The sequence below is a fragment of the Rhea americana genome, unplaced genomic scaffold (genome assembly GCF_003343005.1).
Source record: "Rhea americana isolate MKP2758 unplaced genomic scaffold, rheAme1 scaffold_88, whole genome shotgun sequence".
Classification (NCBI taxonomy): domain Eukaryota; kingdom Metazoa; phylum Chordata; class Aves; order Rheiformes; family Rheidae; genus Rhea; species Rhea americana.
Window position 1 is genome coordinate 2591065 of NW_028187066.1, and position 25559 is coordinate 2616623.

Below are 25559 nucleotides of genomic sequence, written 5' to 3' on the forward strand. Positions count from 1 at the left end.
TTGCTAGGTTTCTTGTGATCAGTTATATTGAAGGAAATGGCACGCACTGGTGTTCACCTGCATTATGAACCACAGGTTTGAAAAGGTCAATTGAAATAGGAATTTGTGTGTGAGTTGAGATGCTTAATGTCTTCATTATCAGGTCAACACCCAGAAAATACTTTCTGTTCACTTCATTTTTGTAGAGAGGGACTTTAGACTCTAGAGCTGAACTCTAAAATTTGGGTAGTCTTTGGGTGAACAGGAAATTGCAGTGTACACTGCATTTCTTTTCAGAAAGACCATTCCTGAAGCACAATGAAGGGTCCAAAACTGTTTTTGTTTGTTTCTTTTACTCTCCTGAGCTTTTTAATGTTTATACATTGAGATTTGTAAGCCTGGCATTTGCACTTAGAAGCCTCCCATCTTGTTCCAAGATCTAACAGCTTTTAGCACTGCTGTAACTTTTTGGCAAAAAGCTGAAAATAGCTGGCCTAAAATGGAAACATTAGTGCCTGTTTTTGGAACACAGCTGCATGCACAGTACTTTTCTAATGAGCAGCAATAAGAATGAATGCACTGAGGTGCACTGATTAGAAAGTTTAATTTGGATTCAGATCTTGCAGTAGAATCSGTGTGTGCATTATAGTAAAGGATGTCTATAGGAGGCTGAGGTGCTTTGCAGAGCAGAAGAAAAGCAAATAGTAAATGCAATTTTCTCTACTCTTGAAGGCCTATGTTCACTTCTCCTAACAGTAGGCTCTAGCTGGAGTGTCTGGCTTAGAAATGGAATTGTCCCAAGCTCTTCTTAAAGTCACTGTTTAGACAGTTACGTCCAAAGAACAAGTTAGATGCAACATCAATTCAGTGTCCAAAGATAGGTCCAGTGAAACCAGACTCTACTGTCCTCACAGCATTTTTAATTTATTCTCACCTCTTTTGTAATCACAGTGTTGTCATACTAGTTGTAAAACTGATCACTGTTTTTTTTTCTCTTTTGCCTTGAATGTATAATTTGCAAATGAACTAGGAGCCTTATTTTATCCCTGAGTTACCTGAAAAATTTTTGCGAATTTCACTTCCCTGCTTACAGCCTGTAGTGGGTCCCTTGTTTGGGGAACCAGAATGAAGAATATGGTGAGATTGCACCATTATTCTCTTTTTTAATAATGAGTTTCATAACAGTTGCATTACTAGTTGCAATTTCTCTCGTAGTTGTACATATGTGTGTGTAGCTTTATGTTGGTGTTGCTTTATGTCGTCCCCTCACAAGATGCAAATCACTGAATAGTGCTGTTCTTGAATGCTAAGGGCTGCACAAAGAGATTTCGTACGTAATTTGTACCAGCTTTTTGCTGGTGTTCCACTAAATTGTAAACCTAGAAAGTCCCCTGTCAGGGTAGGTTGCAGTTTACCCAAATGCAGATTAGCAAGATTCCCCTGTAGATGTAGATACTTGTCTGTCTCATGAAACATGCAATTAACTGTTGAAAATAATCTTTTATAATATCTTTTTTAATATGCTCCTACTTCTGATCTGTGTCATTGATCAAGCAGCATATAGAAATTTCCTTATGTATAATTGTGAGTATATTGACTGTAGATTGCTACATTTCTAAAACAGACAAGAAACTATTCTAGGAGAGTAAAAAGGGAATATTGACTGTTCTTTAAAACATTTAATATTTTCCATGAATAACTCCAGAAAATAACTCCAAGTGAAGTTATGCCTAGCTTGCTTTTTTGAACACGTAAAGAATAAATCGAACTTTTGAAAAAATAATTGGAGGTTTTAAAAGTGAGGAGATCGTGGTTTGTAAGATTCATTACTGCTGTCTAGACCAATTTTTATTATTGAAATTTTAAATGAAGAACCACCTCTCAGTTTCTTTCTGAGTTGCATAATGCAACATAACAATAGTTATTTATATAATGCATATGCTTTTTTTTTGCTGTTAGCTGTACTTTGAAAGACTTATTAGTCCAAAACCCAGCACGTTCTGAGAATAAAAACCTCCAAAGTTTGACATCTTTAAATAAGCAACCAAATGTTATAAAGAACAAACCTCACTTACAGTTAGGAAACAATATTTACATTTAAGGTTGAAAAGCCAGGATGTAGGAAAATTTTGCTAATTTGGAAGGTGACCTTTAAGTGCACCAAAACCAAATAATTTGTAAGCTATGGCACAGGGCACATTCCTGCAAAATTTGTGTGAATACTGCTTTAGTGGTTCTTGAAAGACAAACAAAGAGACCTGGAATGAAATCTTTATCCCTCTCCCAAATAAGATTGAAGCTAACAAAGGCATACAGCAGCACTCTTTCAAAGCTTGCCATTAAAATGAAGGCTSTGCAGCACAGCTAATGAGATGGCTCAGAGTGGAAAACAATCTGTTTTTAAGAATGTTTAGATCAAAAGTAATTTCTAATCTATGAAATAAAGTCGCTTTTCAATACCTTTCTTTCACTAGTAAAGCTTTTTATGTTTGCACTATTTACTTCAATCAGATGTTTTCAATTTTACTTTTTTTTCTTCCTGAAAATACTTCCTAGGGTTAGTCAGTAGTGACCAACAGCATTATTCTTTTTCTCGCTCCTCTATTCACCCACCCCCACACATAAAAAAATTTGAGAAAAAAAGAGGGGAGGAAGAAAGAAACATCTTTTCTTAAATGATTTGCAAGCATCTGTGCTTTAAGCTACTTTTTATGAACACTCCTTAGTAATGACTCAAGGTAAAAAAGCAGAAAAGCATCCAATGTTAGGAAATTGCAATCCAATACCATGTAATTTAAACCTGCCATTGCCTCTCCTGTACTAAATGACATACAGATGGGTAACTCTGTTCCCTCTACTTTGGGAACACAATTGGTCTTTTTATGAGTTTATATACATAACTTGCAAAAATATTTTTATCAGAACTGTTTATTTCTAATTGTATCATATTTTAATTATTGTCATAATAAGAGTGCTTTTTACCTGCTGTATTTTGTCAGTTCACTTTTGCAAGTGACTATCAAAGTTAATTCCATATTTGGCAATTCCTTTTCTCTATTACTTAGGGAGTTTTCATTCTCAAAAGCAAACTTATTATTTTTCTGTTGTGGTGTGATGAGAATTTTTGCATTGGGCAAATGGATTTCACAGTAATCGTTATATACTCCTTGGATTTTCTTCATGAATTAAGCAAAATACAAGATGAGATTTTCAAAGGAGATTAATTTCAATGCCAATTGAAATTTCACTGCTGAAGCTTCTACTTTGTGCGTGAAGCAATGACTTGCTGCTAAGGGGTCATATTCTGGTGCTTCAACAGGAAAAAAATACGATTGTTAATGTTATAAAGTGAAAGGACCAGGATTCTCACAGTTAAATCAACCATATTGGAATTTTAATGATTTACACTCATTTTAAGCTACTTTAAAGCATTATGAAATTGTTGTATGTTGTGGCTAAACATCATATGCCCATTACCGTAAGTCTCCAATATAGATGTCTTGTAAAGAACATTTCAGTTGTAGTTATTTCTGCAGACTTTTTTAAATGGTTGGAAAACGTTACTTTCTTGTGAATGATTGTGTGCGCAACAGTTTAGTACATAACACACACAAGGGCTTTGGCTGTAGCACACTGTCACTGCTCCAGTGGAATCACCTGGCTCTCAAGCAAAATTCTTTTTAAACTTGGATTTGAAGAAATAATCAGCTGCAGTTCAGCTGAGCCATTCTTCATGCATTAGGGACTGGTCTGGTCATTGACAAGTGAATGCAGAAGCTATGCTGTGGCCGTCTGCCAAAGCAATTATTCAGGTTTTAAACTAAAAAGGCTCCTTCTCCCATATCCTCTCCCTTTGCAGGGTCATGTAGGGATAAAAAAGACTGTAAGGTGGTCTTTTCCCAGGAGGAGCTGAGGAAGCGGCTGACACCCTTGCAGTACCATGTCACTCAGGAGAAAGGGACTGAAAGGTAAGGCAGGATGAAGGAAATCCAGTCCTCAAGACAGAGGCACCTTTCTTTTTCTYCCCTTCCTTTTCCTGTTGCTTCCTCGTCTTCCCCACCAACTTTTTTTCCAGGAATTCTGCACTTGTTTACTAACCCCTACAAATTAACACCACTGAAAAGACAAGCATCTGCAGCGTGGAGGCCGAGGCCAGGGGTCTTGTGTGACTTTTAATGAACACTGTATGTCTTATAAAGTCASAGGGCTTATGTTTAGGGTCTGTTTTTAGTTTACTACAAAATGTGTGGAAGTAATAGCGGTTTAGGTACACTTTTTGGAAGAYATCACAGTAAGCAGAACCACGAGGGAAATGGCTTTGTGCCAGGAAGCTGGAGTTTTGAAGGTGGTCATTGTGAGTATAGACATTTTGGCTGCAGAAAGAAGGTAGCATAATTTAGTTCTTTTCCACCGCACTCCAATTTCTTTTTGAAGCACATGTGGAGAAGGTATTTATTGGCTCATTTGTGGTTGGAATGTCAAAAATTTTCAATAACTGCCCTCACATGGCTTTAGTCGTTGGAAGCCAGCCCTGAATCCTGGAGGAGAAAAAGGACTTGCTTCCAAGACTGTTTTTAGTGAATAAAGTCTCTCTCAGCTGATTCCAACATGAAGGTAACTTGCCAAGGCCTAACCATTTTTGTTGTCTAATTTATACCATTGAGCTTGGCCTCGGGCCCTAGCTTTACCTCTGATCCAAACGTACTAATGATGTAACTGCTTGTTTTCGTTCATGACCTGAAAGGGCTCTTTGCCACGCATGGGGGGCCCCCCGCTAACGGGCAGCGCGCTTCGTGACGGAGCACGCTGCTTGCTGCGTTGGCGGCACGAGGCTCGCTGCGACAGTCGCCTTCTCCTGCCCAGCCGCCCGCGTCGCCCCGCGCCGCTGGACGGGCACGGAGGCACGGCCTTCTCCCACGTGGCTCACGGTTGTGTACCGGACCAACAACATGATTTAATGCGCACAAACAATCGGAGATTAGGTCATTCTTAAAAATCCTGTTTATAAAAAAAATTGGACCTCATAAAAAGGGTGAAAGGATAATAAAAACAAGCTGCCGAGCACATAGGCTTTTTGTTGGACTAGCACAGCTGATTCGTATTAGATGAATGACCTCCTAGCCTTTTAGATTGTTAACTTAGAAAAATATTCCCTTAAAGCTGTAATATTGCTTTTCAACTAAAAATATAAAGCGCACACAGCTTGAAATTGTGGACTAATTACTTCATTTTCAGCTACAATACTTCTGTCACTCTGACAGCCCATCCTCTACTAACCAAATGCCAATTCCTATCCTCTAATGGGCAGATACCCCAGTGCTTTACGCTTTTAGCTTAGCATCTGAGCTTACTGCTAAAGATCGTTTAAAAACAAAACTAGAGAAGTGCCTAAGATAATTAAATTTCAAACAGTCCATGTTTACAAAAAATTGTTCTTCTCTGGAGAAGTATAGGAAGATTCTASGTTTTATCTTTTTTTGTTGTTGTTCTGTCCTTTGAACTGTGTGACAGTTTGCTTCCTTCTGCATGATACATAACTCCTGAGGCAAACTAATGAGGACATTCCCTTTTTCCTGTGCCGGCTTTATTTGCTTCATTTAATAAAAAACAACTGTGAACTTTTAAATTAAGTGCTTTTTTCTATAATATTTTTCTAAAGTCCTAGCTAATTTAATAATTTAAAAACCCCAAATTCCTTTCCTTTTTTTTAAATGTAGTGTTGTTGTTTTCCCAGTGCCTTTGAGGGGGAGTACACACATCATAAAGCTCAAGGAATATACAAATGTGTTGTTTGTGGAACTCCTTTATTCAAGTGAGTATACTAAATATAGTTTTGAGATTACTGTCTCTTAGTTTATGTACTGTGTTCCAATGTAATCTTGCATCTATTCCAGGATTTAATGTAGTTGTATAAGGTAATTTAAATCATTCAAGCTGATCAGGAATACATGAGAAGCAATGTAAATAATAATGCAATAGTAAAATTGTTCTTAAAGATACAAACATTTAACAATTAAATATTTAAATAGTAAGATAGTAAATTTCATAGTAAGATAACTTACCCTGATAGAATAGGTAATTTGTAAAGATTAGCCTTTTTCTTTTTTTCGTATACAGCMATGCCAAGGTATAGTAACCCTTTCACCTTTGAATGCACTGGTAGATATCCAGTACTGGATCTAAACTAGTTAGCATTACTTGTAGATATGGATTACTTAAGATATGGATTCAAGGCAGCAGTGCTTCCTCCGCTCTGGAGCATTTTATCTCTGACGTGAGGAAAGAAAGAAATGCTTTTTTAGAATTCAAACAGCTAAGAAAACAAAACCCAGGGCTTACTTGATTTTTATCCTTCCCAATTAGCACACATACACTGCTGAATTAGGACCTGAGCCCAGGATTAAGAAAGAAATAATAATGTTGGCGTCTCGCATGAAAAATACTTGTTAGAAGTACTGTGGGAATGATAGCCTTGAATTGCATGCTAGAAGCAGTGCTGATTGAATTCTCTCAATCTTTGCATCATTCTGCTTGCTTTCAGTTTTTGTTTATGTATGCTTTTATATTTCTGGCCATTTTTCTTCATTCTGATGGAGAATTTCATTTCTTGCTTCTTTTTTCCTTGAGTCCACACTGGCTCAGTCCTTCTCAATTGAAGAGAGACCTTTACAGCAGCATGAAGCAAGATGGTCAGGATAGCACTAACAGTAGACAAAACTGGGTTAGTAGTAGTTTACAAAGAAAAATAAARTTAATGTATCTTCAGAATTAGCAGACATGGCAATGATAGTTGTTCTCAAGAGACTTGTCTATAAAGATGAAAGAAACACTCCATCTCTGTTATATTTGATTTCTCTGTTAGGATCACCAAGAGAAACTCCGGTCATAATGTGATTTTTTTGAGTTGGAAAGCTGATTATTATGAACTCTGCCGAGACCATATCCTCATGCTGAATGTTACTGTGGTGCTTGTTTTGGTTGTACAAAGTAGGATCTATAGCCTGTTTTTCTACTGTGCTATTTAGTTACCCTTGCTTACTATGGCTAAGTCTTTATGGGGGAAATCCTGGCTCTGTTGAAGTCCACACATTTGGCAAATGAACCTAATGGAGCCAAGATTTCACCTTGAACCTTCAGGACTGGATTCCTTTCTATCATCTGCTGAAGAAAGAGTAGATTTTTTGCAAGGTGAGCTTTGGACAGCAGCAGTTCATATAAATGCTTTCCATTGCTTTCACAATCCGTTTTATATGGGAAAAAACCTGCAATATAAGATTTGCCTGTGATTATCTTAAATGTGCAGTGTGCTTTGGCATAGTCTTGACTTCTTTGAATTAAAGGTAATGCGTTGTATTTCTCTGTGTGAAATGAGCTATATGGAAATGTCCCTGTTTTCAGATTCTCTTGGAGACTCCCTATTGATTTTATGAGAGGATAGAGGAGGAAAGAGTGTTTTTTTTTTTTTTTTTTTTTTTTTTTAATAAATCTCAGGCCAGTGGGCATCAGAGAAAACCCTTCTGATTGTGTTCCAAGGCCAGAACGGGCCCTAGTCCAACAAAAAGAAGTCTTTGTGTTGCCTTGTGACGTGAGCTCTCACCACCTCAGCTCTCCATCAAATTCTGCCARTCGTTTTGAAGAGGATAGCAAGCGTGGGAACAAATGGAGAGAGTTATGGGAGGTCCATCCATTTTGTCTATAGGGCCAGATACAGCCAGGTGCATGCTGAGTGGTAATGGAGTCTCTTCCATTACATAAAATAGAGCCTGCACTGCAGTATAAATGCAGTTATTGCAGTATAAGCAGGAATMCTGGTAAATCTACTCTCACTTGCAAGACCCTTGGTAGGCAACTCTCTGAGCTCAACAAACAAACCTGCTTTAGCATTGTGGCAATGAAGACAATTCTGTCTTCTCTATCCAAATCCTCAGTGATGTCAACCATTGACCTCAGTGCACTGTTGATCTGTGCAGCCTGAAAACAAGATACACAATGCAGGGACTGCATACTTCCAAAATATTCTAGCCTTGGAATTAGTGGCAAAAACTAATATGTAAAAGCAGTAACCTCAGTGTCATCATGCAGAAGTATACAAATGTTTTATATAAAAGCAGTAACCTCAATGTCATCATGCAGAAGTATACAAATGTTTTACAGCACTCTCAAGAACTAGCAGGCCAGAATCCTTGGTCTCAGACCTAAAATATCAATATATAACAAATTCTTCAACTAGGGAAGATTCATTCCTGCATCTTGATGACTGCTTCAGCCCAGAAGGCTGAAGAAATGGGAAGAAAATTTTGTAAGAAAATCTAAAATGTATATTATTTACTAAATCTTAGAAGTAGGATGGTAGTACAATAAACAGAAAGTCCATAGCCCAGTTAAAATACATGCAAGTAGTTCTTTTTAAAAAAATTCCAGATAATCATCTGAAACTTGCATTTCCATTTGGTTCTCATTGGGTGTCCATTAATTTTTTTCTTTATGTCATTGTAATCTGTAAATATATATATTTGGACTATGGACCTGTCAGTTTAACTGGGAAAGGGACCGGAGCTTCAGCAGTAATATTAACAAACTTCAACTTTTAACATTTCTGATTTACGTTGTTTCATTACCATGTGACATACAAGGTCTGGGAACACATGAATTTTACACTCCAGATGAAAGACCTGGTTTTTGGTACGTCTTAAAAACAGAACTCTGTCTCTATCACAGGGAAGATAAAAGAAACAATTAGGAATTTAACATCTCTTCATCTACCTACTTGTACTAGTGTTATGAGAAACCACCCGAGCTTTATGGAGAACATGTTTTAACTTTTTCCACAGTCAAAGGTGGCTCATACATAAAATGCATAATCATGCCATTGAATCTAATTATTCTATCTCTGAACTTTCACACCAGACAGTCTCCTACATCCCAGTGCAGCTGCCTAAAGAAAGCAATAAATGAGAGAGACAATAAACTAATCTCAAGAACCTCCCTTCCTGCAAAACAGCCCTGGTGTGGTTTTGTGTTACACTTACTCCAATCTAATTGCGGGCTTGTGCTAAAAGGAGCAGCTATGCTCCCCCCACTATTCTCTRGGCATTTTTCATGGTTTCCCCTTCATTGGACCTAGCCCTTGTATGGTTGCAGTGTGTCTTGATGCAGCAAATTGATGTGATAGAAAGCTAACCCACCAAAGAAAAAGTAATTAGTGCTCATAAACTATACCTTATTGTGTTCATTTTTTTTGTGTCGTGTTTATCATGGTTGGATAGTCTCCAGGGCAAGGTTGTGTGTCTTTATGTCAGCTTACAGGGAGAGCTAGCTATACCACTATGTTTTCTAAGGGCCAARTGTATTTGAAGGATAGCACCTACTCTGATTTTTCAAAGAGTTTTATATTATGCAAAATAGTTATATGTTATGCAAAAATACCTTTCTGTCCATAGTCATGGAAAGAGAAGCTCAGAATGGACCTGAGTGAAGTACATCTGTGACTTGTACTGCTTCCATAGAGGAGAAACTATTCAGTATTTAATAAACTACAGTCATGGCCCTGGCCACATACAAGACTGTGTAAGAAAGGTKTGGTGTGGATGGTTTGAAGTGGGAAGCCTAACAGAATGACATCCTTTTAAAAAAGAAATATTATTGTTGTGTCAGTTTCCAATTTTTAAGGCCAAGAAAAGAGTTGCCAAGTCTTAATAAATCACCCACTGTTGCCTTTATTGCTTCCTGTAAGGAATTCTCAGTAATGGTGTTGGCTATCCTGAACATGCACCAAAAGAAATAGCTACATCCTTATTTATGTCATGTATTTATTTGATTTTTGTGGAGCTTTGTGGACTTCTCAATGTCTCTTAGACATCCAAAAGTAAATCATTAGAAAAGTAAAATATGTTTGGGCGGTATTGCAGTGCCATGAGAATTGTGCCATTCTGTGCCTGTAACTTAAGGAAGGATCTCAATTACCAGGCTAGATCTACAAAAGTATTTCCTATAGCAAGTGCTGAGTGCTGCTGGAGGTTTTGTTGCTTTGTAAAATCTGCAGTCCTGGGTTAGATGTGTTGGGCTCCCTCTGCAGTGCCTGGGTGCCCAGGAATGGCATTCACAGAAACAGAAAGCCAAGAGCAGTTAGTTACTTCAGCTAGTCAGTAAGAAGCAAGAAGGATGCAGGTATTTCTGGTGTCACTTTCTAGGAAGCAAAACACCTCCTTGCAAGCTGGAGGAAGAAACTTGTCTTCCCAGTTCTGCCTCCTTTTCCTGTAAGGGGAAATGTGCATTTGTTTTGTACAGGTCTCGATCTCATAGGTGTGCTAAGTGTTTGCAAATGGGAATTACAAATGGTAGCTACATTGCCTTAATTGGGTTCATTGGCAACACAACTYGTGGCCTTGCCAATGTTTGGCAGCAGCAGCAGCGACTACCCCATGTTATGGTCTCATTATTTAATTTATTTTTATAAATATTAATATAATATTTAATAAAGATGATTATATATTAATGTATAATATATAATAATAATACAATAAATAGTTATTAATTTACTCAAATTAGCCTAAATCAGTTAAGTCCCACTGCTCTCAGAAAGACATTATATGTTCCTCTTCTCAGTCAGATTAGAATAGGAATTTTAGTATTGAGTAAATAGCAAGTACTGTTAGCATGCAGTACTTACCAGCCTCCTTATTTGTCTTTGTATCTTTTGAGCAGGCCAAATGACAAATCAGCACTTRCCATCTAGCTGAGAGAGCCCCTAAGAAATAACTGTCACATAGTGTCAGTAGTAAGATCAAATAGCAACTTTATCTACTGTGACTGACTGTTAGTCTCCTAACAAAATTTGTAGTTCCATATGTCAAAAATAGCTGGTTCTGTTTAATAAAATCAGTTTGGAGTAAGTTAGCTCTTGCCAGTGTAGGACTTGGTCAGCAGACAGTGTTACCAAACAGTTCTCACTCCAAATCCCAATTTGTAATAGGTCTTGCGTAGCTCAAAGAAGCTTGAGGACCTTAAAACTTGCATGAGCTTCTACAGTTTTTTGTGGCTTTCCCTGAGAAAAGGCTAACAAGAGTTAAAAATCAGAAGAGCTTGCATCATCAGTTTATAGTTGAAGTAAGCATTTGTTTGAGGCCTGCTCTGTCACTGGTGGATGACAAATTGTTGTGCAGTCCTGGTCGTTTCAACAGAACTGAAGATAGCAGAGTGCTCTCATCTTCYTCAGAGCCATCTACAGCCTGCAGGTCCGATCTGTCCCTGAGGCTAGACTATCAATATGGTCCACCCTCAGTATCAGTATTTTGCCGCTGTAATAAGTTGCTCTCTGCATATAGGCTATTGGCATACTCTACATCTAAACCTCTCTGAATGCTGAACCCGAGCTGTGATCAGTTGTATGTRCTGGATTATTTCAGGCAGTCCTGTGATCATGACAACCATGAGATCTTGCACTAAGCCAGGTGAAGGTGGCAGTGCTTGGCCCCTACTGGAAGCTGCTCCCCCTTAGCAAAAGCAGACCTATTCTGACTGCATCTTGTTTCACCAGTGTTTTGAACTGTCTCACTAATGTAGTGAGCAAGTATGGTGTGATCAGATAATCCGTACTGGCCAGAGAATTGCAGTCTGGAGCCCACACAGAATTGAATTTCTAATGCAAAAAGTATAGCAGCTAATATTTGTCAGTGAACAAACCAGAGCCGATAGCGTCCCAGCCTTGCTTAGCAAGATTAATTTTACAGTATCCCTGTTATGCCCTGAARAGCAATCCTGGTTTGGTAGAGTGTAGCCTTCTGGAGGAATACAAGAAGGAATCTGAATTCTCTGTAAACTCCTGAAAGAGGCGTTGGGCAACTTGTGAAAACTCAATTACAATTAAATTTAAATCAATGCTGCTTTTACCTGCAAGAACTGTACCTACCCTCACAGGCCTCTCGTTGAAAGAGGGAATGTGGACAGCCTAGAACAAGAAAAGGAGAAKTTGAAATCAAGTCCGAGATCTTTGTTATGATTCCAAAAAGTCTTTCATTTTTTTCCAATTCTAGATAATAGTTYCAATGCCCATGGGAAAGCAGAGTTAAGGGAAAGCTATGTGTGATTTTAAACGCAGGTCCCCTCAGACACCCGAGTGCCTAACGAAGCAGAGGCAGTGTTGAATTATCTGGTGGGCGGGAGTGGCTTTATGCAAGAGGCTGGTGAGAAGTGCACCGTCTGCATTTTCCGAGGGAAGCTGCTAGTGCACGGGAGCACAGATAGTGCGCTGCCATGTGCTCACTTTTTTGTGCCAGTGGATGAACCCCCTTCGGGCAAGCTCATGACTGCTAGAGTCAGCCCTGCGGCTGTGGCAGTGTGCCATTCCTGGGGCTTCAGCTGGCAACTACAAATTTCTGTGGCTGTTTGGAACAGCAGTTTGTCCTCTAGGTCCTCAAGAGTTCCCCAGGGAATGAATTGCACCTTTGTGCCCTTTACTTCAGAGGCTGGGCAGATCTGAGGGTTGCAGCTGCTGCAGCCCAGGCTCGGGGGACGACGTTCACTGGCTGCAGCTGCTGAGCTCATGAGGAAAGACTCCGTTCACTCTGTGTTTGGCAAGTGTGGTGCAGAGGAGTTGCAGTCATTATAACAAATAGATGATTCTGCACTTCTAATCAGCTCATGGGTAATTTTTAATATCCTTTAACTGGCAGCTTCTTGGCTGATTCTGAATGTTCATTTTACTCCCCTCATATAAGCACTGAACTCTGCAAGATTTCTGTATTAGGATTAGGATAGGGAGAGCTAGTTTAAAAAAACAAAAAGCATTTCATCTCATCTTTTCCTTGATCCACAAGCCAGCTGGTCTTGGTTTTCCAGTAGATCAGCTCTGTTGTACTGAGCTCGTTGCTGCCCCCAAATGTAGTAAGTGGTAAGGCATCCTCTGAAGTGCTGCAGCCTAATACTGACCGTGCAAGGAGCAAGTAGGATGAGGCTGCCAGCTGCAAGTCAGTACAACCATAAACCCTAGGTTTCCTTTTGCTTGTCTTTCCTAGCTACAACTGTTCTCAGCAGTCAGAAGCAGAACAGTAATACTGGGGATCTCACAGTTTGCTAAGCAGAGGACATTTCAATGAGTGTGATTTCCAGAAGGTAAAAGATTTCCTAGGAGGTAGGTAGAAGATGAGTTTTAGGGATCAAAATAGAAGAAGAAGGGGAACACTTGAAACGTAACGTTTTAAATATTTTGAATATTTTAAATATTACAAGGCCTCATTAAGACAAGCCTGTGAGATCGTTTTGATTTACTTACTACTAAGCACTGTTGAATCTACAGTACTGCAAATCCCTTTGGAAAGTACTTAGGAATAAGAGGAAATAAATGCAAAAATTTGCATGATCATAAGGATATGTATAGGTGACTTCAACTGATTTTTTTTAAGAATTTCATTGATATTTTCACTGTAAAATTTCATTATGTAATTTGTAAACTTTTAAGTTTATTTGGTTTCCCCTACTATAAATTGGCATTCCTTTGTATTAATTGTGTGTATGGAAAAAAGTTGGTCTTATTCCATGTTATGCTTTACTGTGTATATATGTGCACTTAACATAAAAATCAAGTACAGTGAACTGGTATGGAATATGACTACAGAAACTGAAGGTTTCTAATTTTATATTTTTATAACTGTCACATTAAAATGAACTCTGTCTGGAACTCACCTAAGTCTACTCACTGACTAACAAGATATAAAAATACTTTTTGTTAATTTGGCTTTGTAGTTTAGRAAAAGGAGATTAAAAATTAATTTTTAACCAGGCTTCCTAAAGAAGTAAGGCTTATGGAATCATGCTGTGTATCAATACTTTCGGAATAAGAAAACATTATTATTGAATCTACTGGCCAATTTCAGCTAAATTTGACAGGGGGCTGGATTTTAAACCTCAAAGATAGTAAGTTCTTATAAATTCCATGAAATCAGGAGAGATCTCATTCATGCCATCTCTGAGGGGAGACATGAACAAGAGATCAATAACATTAGATTATACCAGATAATATTATTATAAATAATATATATATTATTGTATTATACCAGAGAATCCACACAAAGATGAAAGAGAGAGAAATATTATGAATGTCCAACTTTGGGAAATACCTGTGAGAAGTTTCACCTTATCAGACACCACAGAGTCTCTCCACCGGCCACAGAGCAGCAAGATACCCTGCTTTGCTAGTTGTATCCTGGGCTTGTTTAGCTTACTAAAAACACTGTAGCCAAAAGTGCTCATACTCAGAATTGTCTCTACTGTTGGGAACAAGCTGGAAAGAGAGAGGAATGATTTTATCCTGTTTAGTCACCTGGGTTGGGACACTGATTGGCTTGGATTGCATCGGTAACCTGCAAGGGTCCCGGTTTCTTCAGCAGACTGCCCATGCGGCTATGAAATAAAGTTTCTTTGAAAACGAAGGTGTATCAAAGTTGTAGTTATCATCTTTACAATTGCAGCAGATCATATTCAATCGAAGTCCTTTTCAGAGGGGAGTAGTATTTTCAATGTTTGCCCCTACCAATGCTCTGTTTGGCATCCCTGAAGCCAGACCTTGCAAAGGAACAACCTGCTATAAACTGCTAATGCAAAGGTGGAAGAAAGCCAAAAAGAGTTGGTGACTCTCTTAGTATTGCAAAGGAAGGAATTGTTATAAAGATCAGAACCAGAGATTTTATCAAGTGCTTTCTGAGAGGTGTGGTACCTTCAGAATCTGTCTGAATGTTCATTTTGCTTCAACAAATCTTGAATTGGATAAAAACTGCATCAAGAAGGGTGAAAGAAAAAGCCAAAGTTGTAATGTAGGGGCAGAGATTCTGTAGCAAGTCCACTTCTCCCTCTCTTGACCAAAAGCCTACTCCACTGACAAACAGCAGATCTGTATTAGCTTTAACTGTGGTGTGTCTGGTCATTCTATGGTACGTGGCACTGAAGTAGTTCATGATTGTAGTTCAGTCACGGCTGGGAAGGCAGTGTTGGAGAATTCACGGTACAAGAACATACAGTGATTAACACTATCTGTTTCGCTTTCTTTCTCATCACTTGGCATTCTGCACATCAGGTTTACAATGCGTTTTGAAAGATCTTTTGAAAGATGCAGGTCCAAATCTGCTACCTCTTTACAGTACAGATAAAGTGACCATCACATATTTTATTGTTTGTGTTTGACTTAATTCTCTCTGGGATGTTTAAAAGTATTTCAGCACCTTGTTCTTAGCTCAATCTTTCCCGGGGCCCACTGCTTCCATATGTATTGTGTGTTGGTAGTTGAGCTGCTTGGCATCTGTATTCCTACGTGTGTTGTATGTATTTGAGTCATATCAGAGTTGGAAATGGAAAGCACTTTATAAATGTCATCTTGTTCTCTTTATTCATATAACCGCCTTTCCAAAGATATTTCTGAATGATTCTCTGACTTCCAGAATACTCCCACAGGGCAAAAGCAAAGAAACATGCACAGAGCTATTCTTTGTTTTTTTCTCTTGATAAGTGGAAAAAGACAGTTTGTAAAGTCAGTGCCTGGCTCTGTAAGGTGCATCTTGTCTGGCTGGATGCTGAAGTCAAATATCAGAGTACATACAGTGATAACAATGTAGAGAGGTGTTTTTCCTTTTAGTTGAAGTAGCTTTAAAAATATAAAAGAGACAGAAGGAGTGTTTTTGTTCGTAACAGTACCTTTGGTACTTCCTTTTGGTATTTAGTTTTATTCTCCTTGTTTTGTTGGCTTTTTTATTAGTTGTGTATTTTTAACACCTGTTTGCAATTAGTTTCTGATAGCTTTGTCTAGTGTACTATAAATAAAAAGATGTAAATATGAGAAGAAGTAGAGGAAAATGCTGATTCCATTGAAATCACTGGAAGCTTTGCCATTGCTTCAAGTAGGTCAAGATTTTACTTCTGATTTCGAACTATAAGGATTTCTGTCTGCATACTCTCCTTGATGATGTTTAAACACACTGCATTCTTATGGAGTACTTCTCGCTCATCTGTTAGTAGTTTATTTGTAATGCCAATGAGTCTTTATTATCTTCCTCGCTTTTTCCCGTGCCTTTCTTATGTCTTAGCAATTTCTGTACTGTATTGTGCCCTAAATTTTGCATTGTTTTCCCAAGGTGACATGGCGACCATAACAAGGGTGACCCTCCTCTCAGATGGCTCCCACTGCTACCTCCCATGTTGTGTTTTCCTTCATGGCTATTCTGCTGTTGCCAGACAAAGTTCTATTCATTTGTCACCCTGTATCAGTTTCCTGATTTGTTGTCCGGTAATTTATGACTGTTTAGAGCTTTGGTACTCATTACACTGCCTGGTTACCCTTGTGACCCCTCCTCCCCACCTACTCTGCCATCTTCACCCGGGGCCAGTTGCCGATGGTCTGTGTTGGAGTGCTCGCGTCCATGGCAAGGTGAATCAAAGGGCTGTAGCCCAACCTTGCATGGCACGTGACGTCCTGGGTCAGGATGGTGCCTATGCAGGGCCACGCCATGAAATGTGTTTCAGTAGAAGAAAAATAAAGCCCGTAACAGAAGTCACTCAGTAGTAAAGGCTAATCAGGCTGAAGAGTAATGTGTCWGTTGCCAAAAAAAATAATATAAGAATAGAGATAAATGGACAGGTAATTCACCTAGTAATGTTTTATTGCGCAATTACGGTTCAGTTAAAAAACAAGGAGGAATACTTAAAAGGTCCTRTTTCAGAGTGTGTTTTATAAAGCTGGAATTTCAACTGTGTGGTAGGTGGTGTTTAAATAGAGCTGGGATAGAAACTCTCCTTGCCTGAAAAAGATTGAAATGTCAATATGTCTGCTCTGYATCAACATCTTGTGAAGGTTTTTGTGAAAGGCCAGAGGGCTGTCAGAGGGGTCAGCAGGACATGTGAAATGTAGCCAGCATGGTAGAAAGAATATTCAGGTACGTGTTTTTTGGTCTAGTTTTTCACCTATACAGACTGAGAACTGGGGTCTTTCTTTGACTCTCTAATACCAAATATCGAGAATTTAGACAAGAAAAATTTGATTGTGCTGCTCATATCCTAGCCCCATTGAATTTACTCCTAAAGACTTAGCAGATAATTCTGTCTCAGCCAATGACACCAGCTTTATTTGCTGTTTTGAGGCCAGCGCTACTGAAACAAATACAGGTAGCTGAGGCATTGGTGATATGGTGATGAGCAAGAGCGAACAGTCTAGGCAGTGAGGAGAATATTGTAAATAACATACTGAGTAAGCAGCTTTACATGGCACAGTATCTTTGATTTGAGCTCCGTGGAATCCCCAAAGTTACTGGCAGGCACCTTTTTGGGGGGGTGGACCCCTTTTYCCGCTACACATAAACATGAACTGAAATACATTGCCAAACAGCAACATGGACTGGTGACCAGGGAGATTATTGGCAGTGTTAATTTTGAAGGCAGGTCAGCAACATACTTTCTTTGTTCAGTCCTTTTGGTATTTATACTCTATTTATAAATACCAATTAGACAGATAACCCAGGAGAGGTAGAATTTTTTACCATTCCATCTTTTTACCACATTATTTGTCACATTTATTTAAAACATAAAAGTTAGTGAGAAATGGAGTAGGTGCAGAATGAGTAAACAGGAGGAGAGAAGGGAGTTGTTTCCTTTTTGATGGTTTTAACTGTTTACTCCAATAATGTGGACCTTATTCATTTTTCTTGACTGTGCTTGATTTGGTGTTTGTTTACTGTATTGTTGATCCTTGCTATAGGACTAGGATGCCAGATATGCAAATATATAGAATCCATGTAAAATACACCTGCATGTACAAACTTATAAAATAAAAGAAAAAAACAAATCTATGCTTAGTCCTTGAGTTTCAGGTATTTTTTTTTTCCAAAGGAAGGGCTATAAATTCCAAAGATATATCCACTCCCTGATACAGCATAAAAGGATCTGACATTTTACTTCCTACTTAGAATTTCTGGGGAAATGCGTTTTCCTGCCAATGTAACATCCTTTAACAAAACTCCCACTGGTCAGACCTTGTGTCCTGCTGTGACAGCCACGAACATGTGTACGACTGATTGTTAGGGTGCAATATAAATCTGACTGGAACATGCCCACTAATTGGTTTGAGAGCTAGATATAGACAATGCTGTCTTATAGCAGCTGCTATAAGATTGTGTAGATAGGCCTAGTCATAGGGTTAATTCTGCTTGACAGCACATCAGCAGCATCTTGAGAGTAATTACCCAACTTAAGTTTTCCCACAGTTGAATTGAGATCTTCAAAGGCTTCTACATTTACAAGTATTATTAACCTATATCTGAAACATGATGTTCCCACAAGGGCTAATTTTTTTTTCTCCTTTATTAAATATACAGGTTATAAGGTTCATTTGCTAAGTGCTAAGCCCTGAGAAGAAAACACTACTTGTTAGAGAGGGAAAAATCTGCAGTGCACGACCAAAGCTAATGRTGCATAATGCACACATCATTGTCTTTTTGCAAAGACTTTAAAACAAGTTAAAATTTAGGTCTGGCTCCCTTCCTCTCTCCCTCTTTTCCACCTCCCCCCATCCCTTTCCACTTTTAAGAAAATCAGACCAGTTATTCATATGTACAGAGTGAGTAAATTAAAGAGAGACACAAACAAAACCCTTATAGGATGTTGTTCAGCTAAGTACAGATCACTGGATACAATACTAATGACATTAATGAAATGGTATCTGCTTCAAAAATAGATTGGAAACATTCACGAATAAAACTCTACTAATGACTTTTTAAAAATGAAAATGAAAACAGTATTTACTTCATGTGAACAACTTATGATTCACAGCATGTAACTCAATCCTGTTTTCATATGTATATTGTATTTTCTTTATTCATTTTGTGATTTGTCTTTTAAAAGTCTTTTCTGTTGATGTATTTTGTAAGAAAATCAAAATATCAAAGATATTACTTGTTGCTAGGGATCAAATATCCTTGAATGTATCAAATGTTAACATATATAGGGAAACTATCTTGTTTAATACAATGTTTGTTGGGAGGGAGGTCAGCCTGTCAAATGGCTTTTATAGCATAAAGCAGTTCTTACGACTTACAATCTTTTTATTTTCCTTTCCAGGTCAGAAACAAAGTTTGACTCCAATTCAGGTATGTTTAGATTTTCAGTGTTTTGCTGAATGTATACTACTCAGGTTAATCTCAGAAGAGTAGTTTATCAGTTCAAGTTCAATTTATTTTTAAACAGACTGGGGTAGGTCAGTCTAAACAGGACCTTAATTTCTCACCATCTAAAAACAGCATTATTATTGCTAAAACAATTCCTTCATTGGTTCCTGTCTTCTTAACTTTTTCCCCAAAGATGGTCAGGAAGATGTATTTTGTGACAGGCTTTAATTGATCAAAAAAATTATAGTACAAATAAATGATAATGCAAACGAAAACAAATGGAGGACTGCGGTGAAGTATGAAAATGATCACTGCTTTAAAGAAGAATATTTTTCTTTGTGGCAGACAAAGACTTTTCATGGGAATTTGAAGTCAGTGCAGCCTATCTGTCAGGAAGCAGATGATTTGTCACCAAATTTTTGTGACAGATGCGTGTACACAATGCATGCCAGACCAGTCTGTAGAGCTCTCTCTAGAAGGTTTACCAAAAAGCAATCTCTCTCAAGTTGTATTTTTAAAGAATTTTAATGTGTTGTAGAGATTGGGAGTGAAGTGAAGGTCAGTCTAACAAGTTAATGTATATCTAACAAGACAAAAAACACAAGACAGCAAACAGGGAAACAGTTGGGGAAAAACAGAAGTCCTAATACCAGACTGTTACTTGCTCAGTTAACTGTTCTTGGGTGTTCCTTAAACAACAGTACACTTAAGAATAGCCTGTCATCCTGAAACCAGCTGTCATGTCCATTGCCTGAAGAGGTCATTCAAAMTAAATTTTGTGTTAGGATGAAAAGACTATTTCAAAGAGAAAACCTGGTATTATTATGGCAATCTTTTCCTTATGCCAATGTTATCTTTATATGATTTACTTAATGCGGTGATTGCACTTGCTTATAATGATATGAATTTTACAATATCTATTAATCAGAGCATTTATGAAATAGTAAATTTTCTTTTATCCCAATTACAGTATGATTTGGGTTTGCATTCTGAGGTAGTAGTCTTACTTTTCTTTCCACAGTAGATTTTATCTTTGGAGCTATCTAGGAGTGAAATCTACAGCAGGAAACATTTATAGGACCAATTCCTGTTTTTTTTCCTGTATACTTGAGTCATCTTGCTTCTGTTGTGATTTTAATCTGTGAGTTTGAGATTATTCATTTTAAATATTGCTTGAATGAACTACATGCTAAGGCTGCTTCTTAGATCTTGACAATACAGTTTGACAAGGGAACGATAGCTTCACACATTTTTCTTAATAAAGTCATAAGGACTATGGTATAGAGCATATGTCAAACAGCTCACTTTTCTGTTGAGGTAAAAATGTTCTCTGCAGAACTTCCGTTTGCTCTGCAGATTAAGCTACAGTCAGGGACTCTTGTTTTCTGATTTTTTTCTTTTTTTTTAGCAGCACTCTAGGTATGTGCCTTATTCTGCCTCCCAGTCTCCTGAGGTGAAGACAGGGGTATGATATTTCCTAGGAAGCGAATAGTATCTATAAAACTTTTTCACAAAGGTCTTTTGCACTGTCACAGCTAAGGCAAACCTCTGCTCAGTAGATGTCAGCAGAATTCTGTGATTGGATTCTTTAGATGGAATATGTGCTTTTTTTTCATTTTTTTCCATCTATGAGTGCTCCACATACTTCTTTCCATGGGTTTGCCCATGTTCTGGGTGCAGACTGTCTCACAAAGAGGTGTTGGAAGGCCCGAAGACTGCAGGATTACAGTTACTCTCCCTGCCTTCTCTGAAGGTACTCCTTAAGTATTATTCTTACAAGGCTGGAGCTGTGGCCTTATTAACATTTGTTGATACGGTTTTGCCTCCCCAAGAGCACAGAGCTCATAGAGGTTGTAATGAGATCTGAAAGTAAGGACCATTTATAGTAGGCCATACAAAAGAATATATGAATCTAAATGAGCAGTAAAAGAGGCAGGATCTTCTCYATCTCCTCTGTTTTTTGCTACTCCTAAATATTCTCTGGATTTGCATCAGAATTCTCTGCAGCAGGTGATTAACTAACTTTGTTTTCCTGAGTGTCAACATCAGGCATCATGAATGTCAACAGGAGTATTCAGCCTTGTGCTTTCCACTTCAAAGTGCTTTGTATACCTTCAGTGATACAGTGTGGGAATGTCTGAGGCTGAGGAATTTAGTAGATTTATTCTTCCTTTCTTTGCAGAGCCTTACTTTCATCTTCTGTTTTTGATCCCTTCCCCCTAAATCCCTGAAAAAGTTCTTGATTTGAATAGTTTCAGGCTTTCCTGTTGTGGGACTCTGGCCACTTTTGCAAAGTGTTCCCTTCTCCTGGTCATCACGAATCACCAGTGTGTGTGGCTCTGTGTGACCAGGTTGTGTCCCTGGTGTGGCTTTGTTCTTTGCCTCCAGAATGTTAYATTTGGAACAAAGAATTATTGAGGTTTAGTGATCTATTACTATCAGCTCTCTGTTGTCTTTATGTCTCACATTCAAAGATAGTTGCTAAAAGGTAGTAGCAAAAGGAGATAAGATATATAGTCAAAAAAGCATTTTAACATTTTAAAAAAAGGAAATCACAAAAAGTTCATAACCTCGAACTGCAGTTCATGGCCAGAGACCCCAAGACTGAAAAAAACATTGTCTTTGTGCCTTCCCTCTATGTGAGCCTTCCCTGTGTGGCTTAGCTATCTTACTAAGAAGCTCTTCTTGATAGACTAATGGTGTGAGCACTTCGAGTTTGCATCCAGTAGATTTCAGGTGAGAGCAGTGAGATGCGACACTGAGATGAAGTTAACATATATCACCTAACTTAAGTTTTCCCACAATTGAATTGAGATCCCCATGTACCAAATCACTTCCTTTGTTTCTCCACCAAAAATTTTGCCATCTCCTTTCCTGTTTTAACCTAAACCAAGTGACAAGGCCTAGCTGCCCTCCTACTACACCTGAGTGAATGGGAGAGCATAGGTGGGCAGTAGATGGATTGGTGATAAGAGGCATCCTCATAAAGGATCTTCTTCTGCCTTGAACAGATGCAGTACCCTATATAGCATCATGTTCTGCATAATGCAGGCCTTTGACATAGGCAAATATGGTATTGGTTTTATAAAGACTGTTGCCATTTGAAACCAATGACTGTATTTATGCAACCTTGAGTTTCTCAGAGATACCTGAAAGTATTTTCATGGCCCACATCTCCTTTTGAATTCCCAGGACCGTACTTTCTGAGAGGTCCTGCAAACCTGCAAACAGATGGCATTCCTTGCATTTCACTTTCCGTGTTCAGTCTCTGAATCCTCTCTGCTTTGTAGAGGAAGAAAGGAGATGAAGTGTGCTGAAATATTCTCATTACCACAGCAAGACTGCTTAGGCACAACTAGCTGAAGTGATTCTTCTCTATGCTGCAGTTGGTGGAGCAAATGTACTTCTAGACTTCTGTGCTTCTGTAGTTCTACCATYTTTATGTGGATGGTAAACACCCTCAATTAAAAGGGAGAGCTAGAGCAAGAGGATCTATGGCTCAACACCGGAGAAAACTGTGTCAAGCAATCTGTGTTGTCACTGCAGTTAAAAGCCACTTACTGTGGTCAAGGAAGGGAARAAATAATTACTATAGTTTTAGGTTCATGAAATGGGCTAGGGAAACAGGATTTTCTTGCGGTGATACTGATTTKATTGAGGTGTGATACACTGAAGAAGAGGAAGCCTTTGTCTGTGTTCCTGAGGGAAAGGTCAACCTCCAAGGACTCCTCTCCCTGAAGGTAAGATACCAGCTGCATTCACTGGATGTGTTTGTCCTGAAAGCTGTTCATTCTTCGGTATTTTGAAGGGGAAAAGAGTCATTTATGAGTGCATGGACACTCATTCTGACCAAGGAAACTAGTATCCATGCAGTAAACTATGTCTTTCGCTTGAAATRTATCTGTAAATAAAAGTTTTTATTGAATCTCTCTTTTGGAGATATGCGTTATGAACTGCATATATATAACTTTATGAAGTTTAGCCTGGAAATCTATAGGATTTAAATTGTTTTGATTGCCAAAAGCTAGGGAMCAGTTAGCCTTCTTTTTATCTTTGTTTATTTTGAATTTTATGGACATTTCTATGCGAATGTGTATACATATGTATAGGTATACATATACACACTATATATAKGTATATTTATATATAGCAGCAGCACCAGCATATAGATACATGAAATAGGACCATAGGACTGTTTTGCTAGCTGCTTTCCTCCCTCTCTTTTTCTATATTTTTCTGTTCACAATGGGAWGATACTCACTTACAACTGTGCACACAGTTGTCTTTTAATTACAGGGTAAACACTGTCATGTTAGAACAAGCATACCGTGTTCTAGTTTAGCTCGTGCTACTCAAAGCAGTTCAAGCTAACTGTTGAACCTCAGAATGGGATAATTTTACTCTAGAATGGTTGTGTTCCTATCGGGAACTATTCTAGAATCCGTCCTGTGCTCGAAGTTCATCCCTGATGTTAATTCCAAGTAACTTGCAAGTCTAGACATGTCCCTATTAAGCATTTCTCAATAGTTATTGCACTTGCCATTCCTAGAAGTACGTGAGAAATACTGAAGAATTTTAAAAGTCCTTCTGAAGCAAGTACGAAGTCTGGAATATAGCTTTAAAAGTGCCCAGTAGGCTCACTGTAAATGAAAAACCTGGAAATGTTGCTCAACACTGAAATATTAGGCAAACTCTGTCAAAAAAAGATTRATTTGAACTTGAACATTAACTTAAAAGAAGGCTGTAAAATTCCTATATTGATGATTGGGATTTATCATATAAATAGCTATAACATCTGTAGGGGACACACATTCTTCACATCATGACTAACAGTTCTGTCTGAGAAATTTTTTTCTCTGCTGATTCTTTGTACATCTATAGCTGGCAGAATTTCTTTCTCAAAGACCGTGGGGTTAGTTTCATGCTGCTAGAAGATCTTAYGAAATGAAACAATTTTGCTTTCCTGTCATAATATGATGAATTTCACTAGTACTGAAAATAAATAATAATAATAAAAAAAATACTTGGAAGCAAAAAAAAGTAAGAAAGATGTATACTTTTAAAAGGATTTTGGGGAAATTTGTTATGGAACAAAGTAGACCATGAAAAGCAAAGTTTAAACACTTTTGTTCTAATTAGTAGTATTCTAGTATCTAAAATGTGTGTAGTCTAAATACTTGGTTAACAGATYTTGAGAAGCTCCAGTCTGCTGTTGGTATGGAGCAATACCAGGCTGATGAAAGTGAGTTCAAGATGTAAGAACTATATCGATATATCAGTTAAAAAAGGACTTTTTAATTAAAGGAAAAATCAGTTATGATAATTGTAGTGCTATTTTTAACATTMAGAACTTGTCAATCTCAAAAACTGTCACTGAACATTGTTAAACACATTCTGGAATAGTAAAATAAGTACAGAAAATTCAAACAGTTGTCTCAGCATGAATGATAGTGGTGAGTTTCCTGTTGCTTACAAGGAAGGCTGGAGTTTTCTTGGGGAACCTCCTGTAATATTTGATATATCACGCATGTTACTGTGGAGGCATGCYGCATGATATGTAAGTGATAATGCTGGCAGTGAGATTGTGAAGGGGAAGAAATTTGAGTTTGGCTTTCTGTTAAAAGGAGAAGATAAATCCCCGGATAATACCCTTGGACTCCAGTGGAGTCTGTTTTGTGTATGTGTCATTCAGATGGTAGCACAGAGGAAGTCAAAGACTGTAGGGTGTAGAAAGTGACAATCATGGAAGCACCGTGCTGTAGAAACACATCTGTGCCCTGACAGAAGAGAGGAGTGTGTCCCAGGGTCTTCAGCTGTCTTCTTCATCATTTGCTGAGGCAGCTTCGCACTTCCCAAAAAAGAGATACAGCTCCAAAACTAGTTCTTCTGTCTCCTCTCTTGGCTGAACTGTACTTGTATACAAATTAAGTAGAATATGCAGCATGACTATATGATTCGATATCATTCTTTGGGCAAGTACTTTGGGAAACATTCTTATTAAGGTCAAGAATTAAGCTATAACAGCTATCCATGCAGCTAAAGGCTGCCCCGAGGGACTAGCTTTTGTTAGATCCCTGCTGCCCCAGCAGTCAAATACAAAGCAAGGCAAGGAGCCCCCAACGGTTTCTGGAATTTCCTTTGACTGCCTTCTTTGGAATCACAGGGGCAACTAGTGACTCTGCAGTTTGCTTCTCCTTTCTGCTTATCATTTTTTCCATCGGAATGTCTATATCCTCATGTCTTCAGCACTGCACAGTGCTACCACCCTTCTATCTCCATAAATTTTCTCAATTTTTCTTCTCTCTCCTTTTGTGTTTACTGCTACCGTTCCCTTAATGTGGCCTCTACAATGTACTAACTTGCTAGACTACATGATTCAGCACATGTGTTAGAGAACAGTTGAAGAAAATTGTAAGATTAGGGGTAGTCAGATGTTTTCCT

The 25559-nt window shown here is 38.2% G+C and overlaps 1 protein-coding gene across 3 annotated transcripts in view; it reads left to right on the forward strand.

Moving 5' to 3' along the window:
• The window catches only part of MSRB3 (methionine sulfoxide reductase B3), a 93528-nt gene that overhangs the window by 32663 nt on the left and 35306 nt on the right, over positions 1 to 25559 (forward strand). For all 3 annotated transcript variants that reach the window (XM_085323844.1, XM_085323843.1, XM_085323845.1), the window contains 3 exons: positions 3839 to 3947; positions 5714 to 5791; positions 19072 to 19100. In XM_085323844.1, the coding sequence (XP_085179970.1) occupies positions 3839 to 3947; positions 5714 to 5791; positions 19072 to 19100 (216 nt within the window). The remainder of the gene's footprint in view (positions 1 to 3838; positions 3948 to 5713; positions 5792 to 19071; positions 19101 to 25559) is intronic.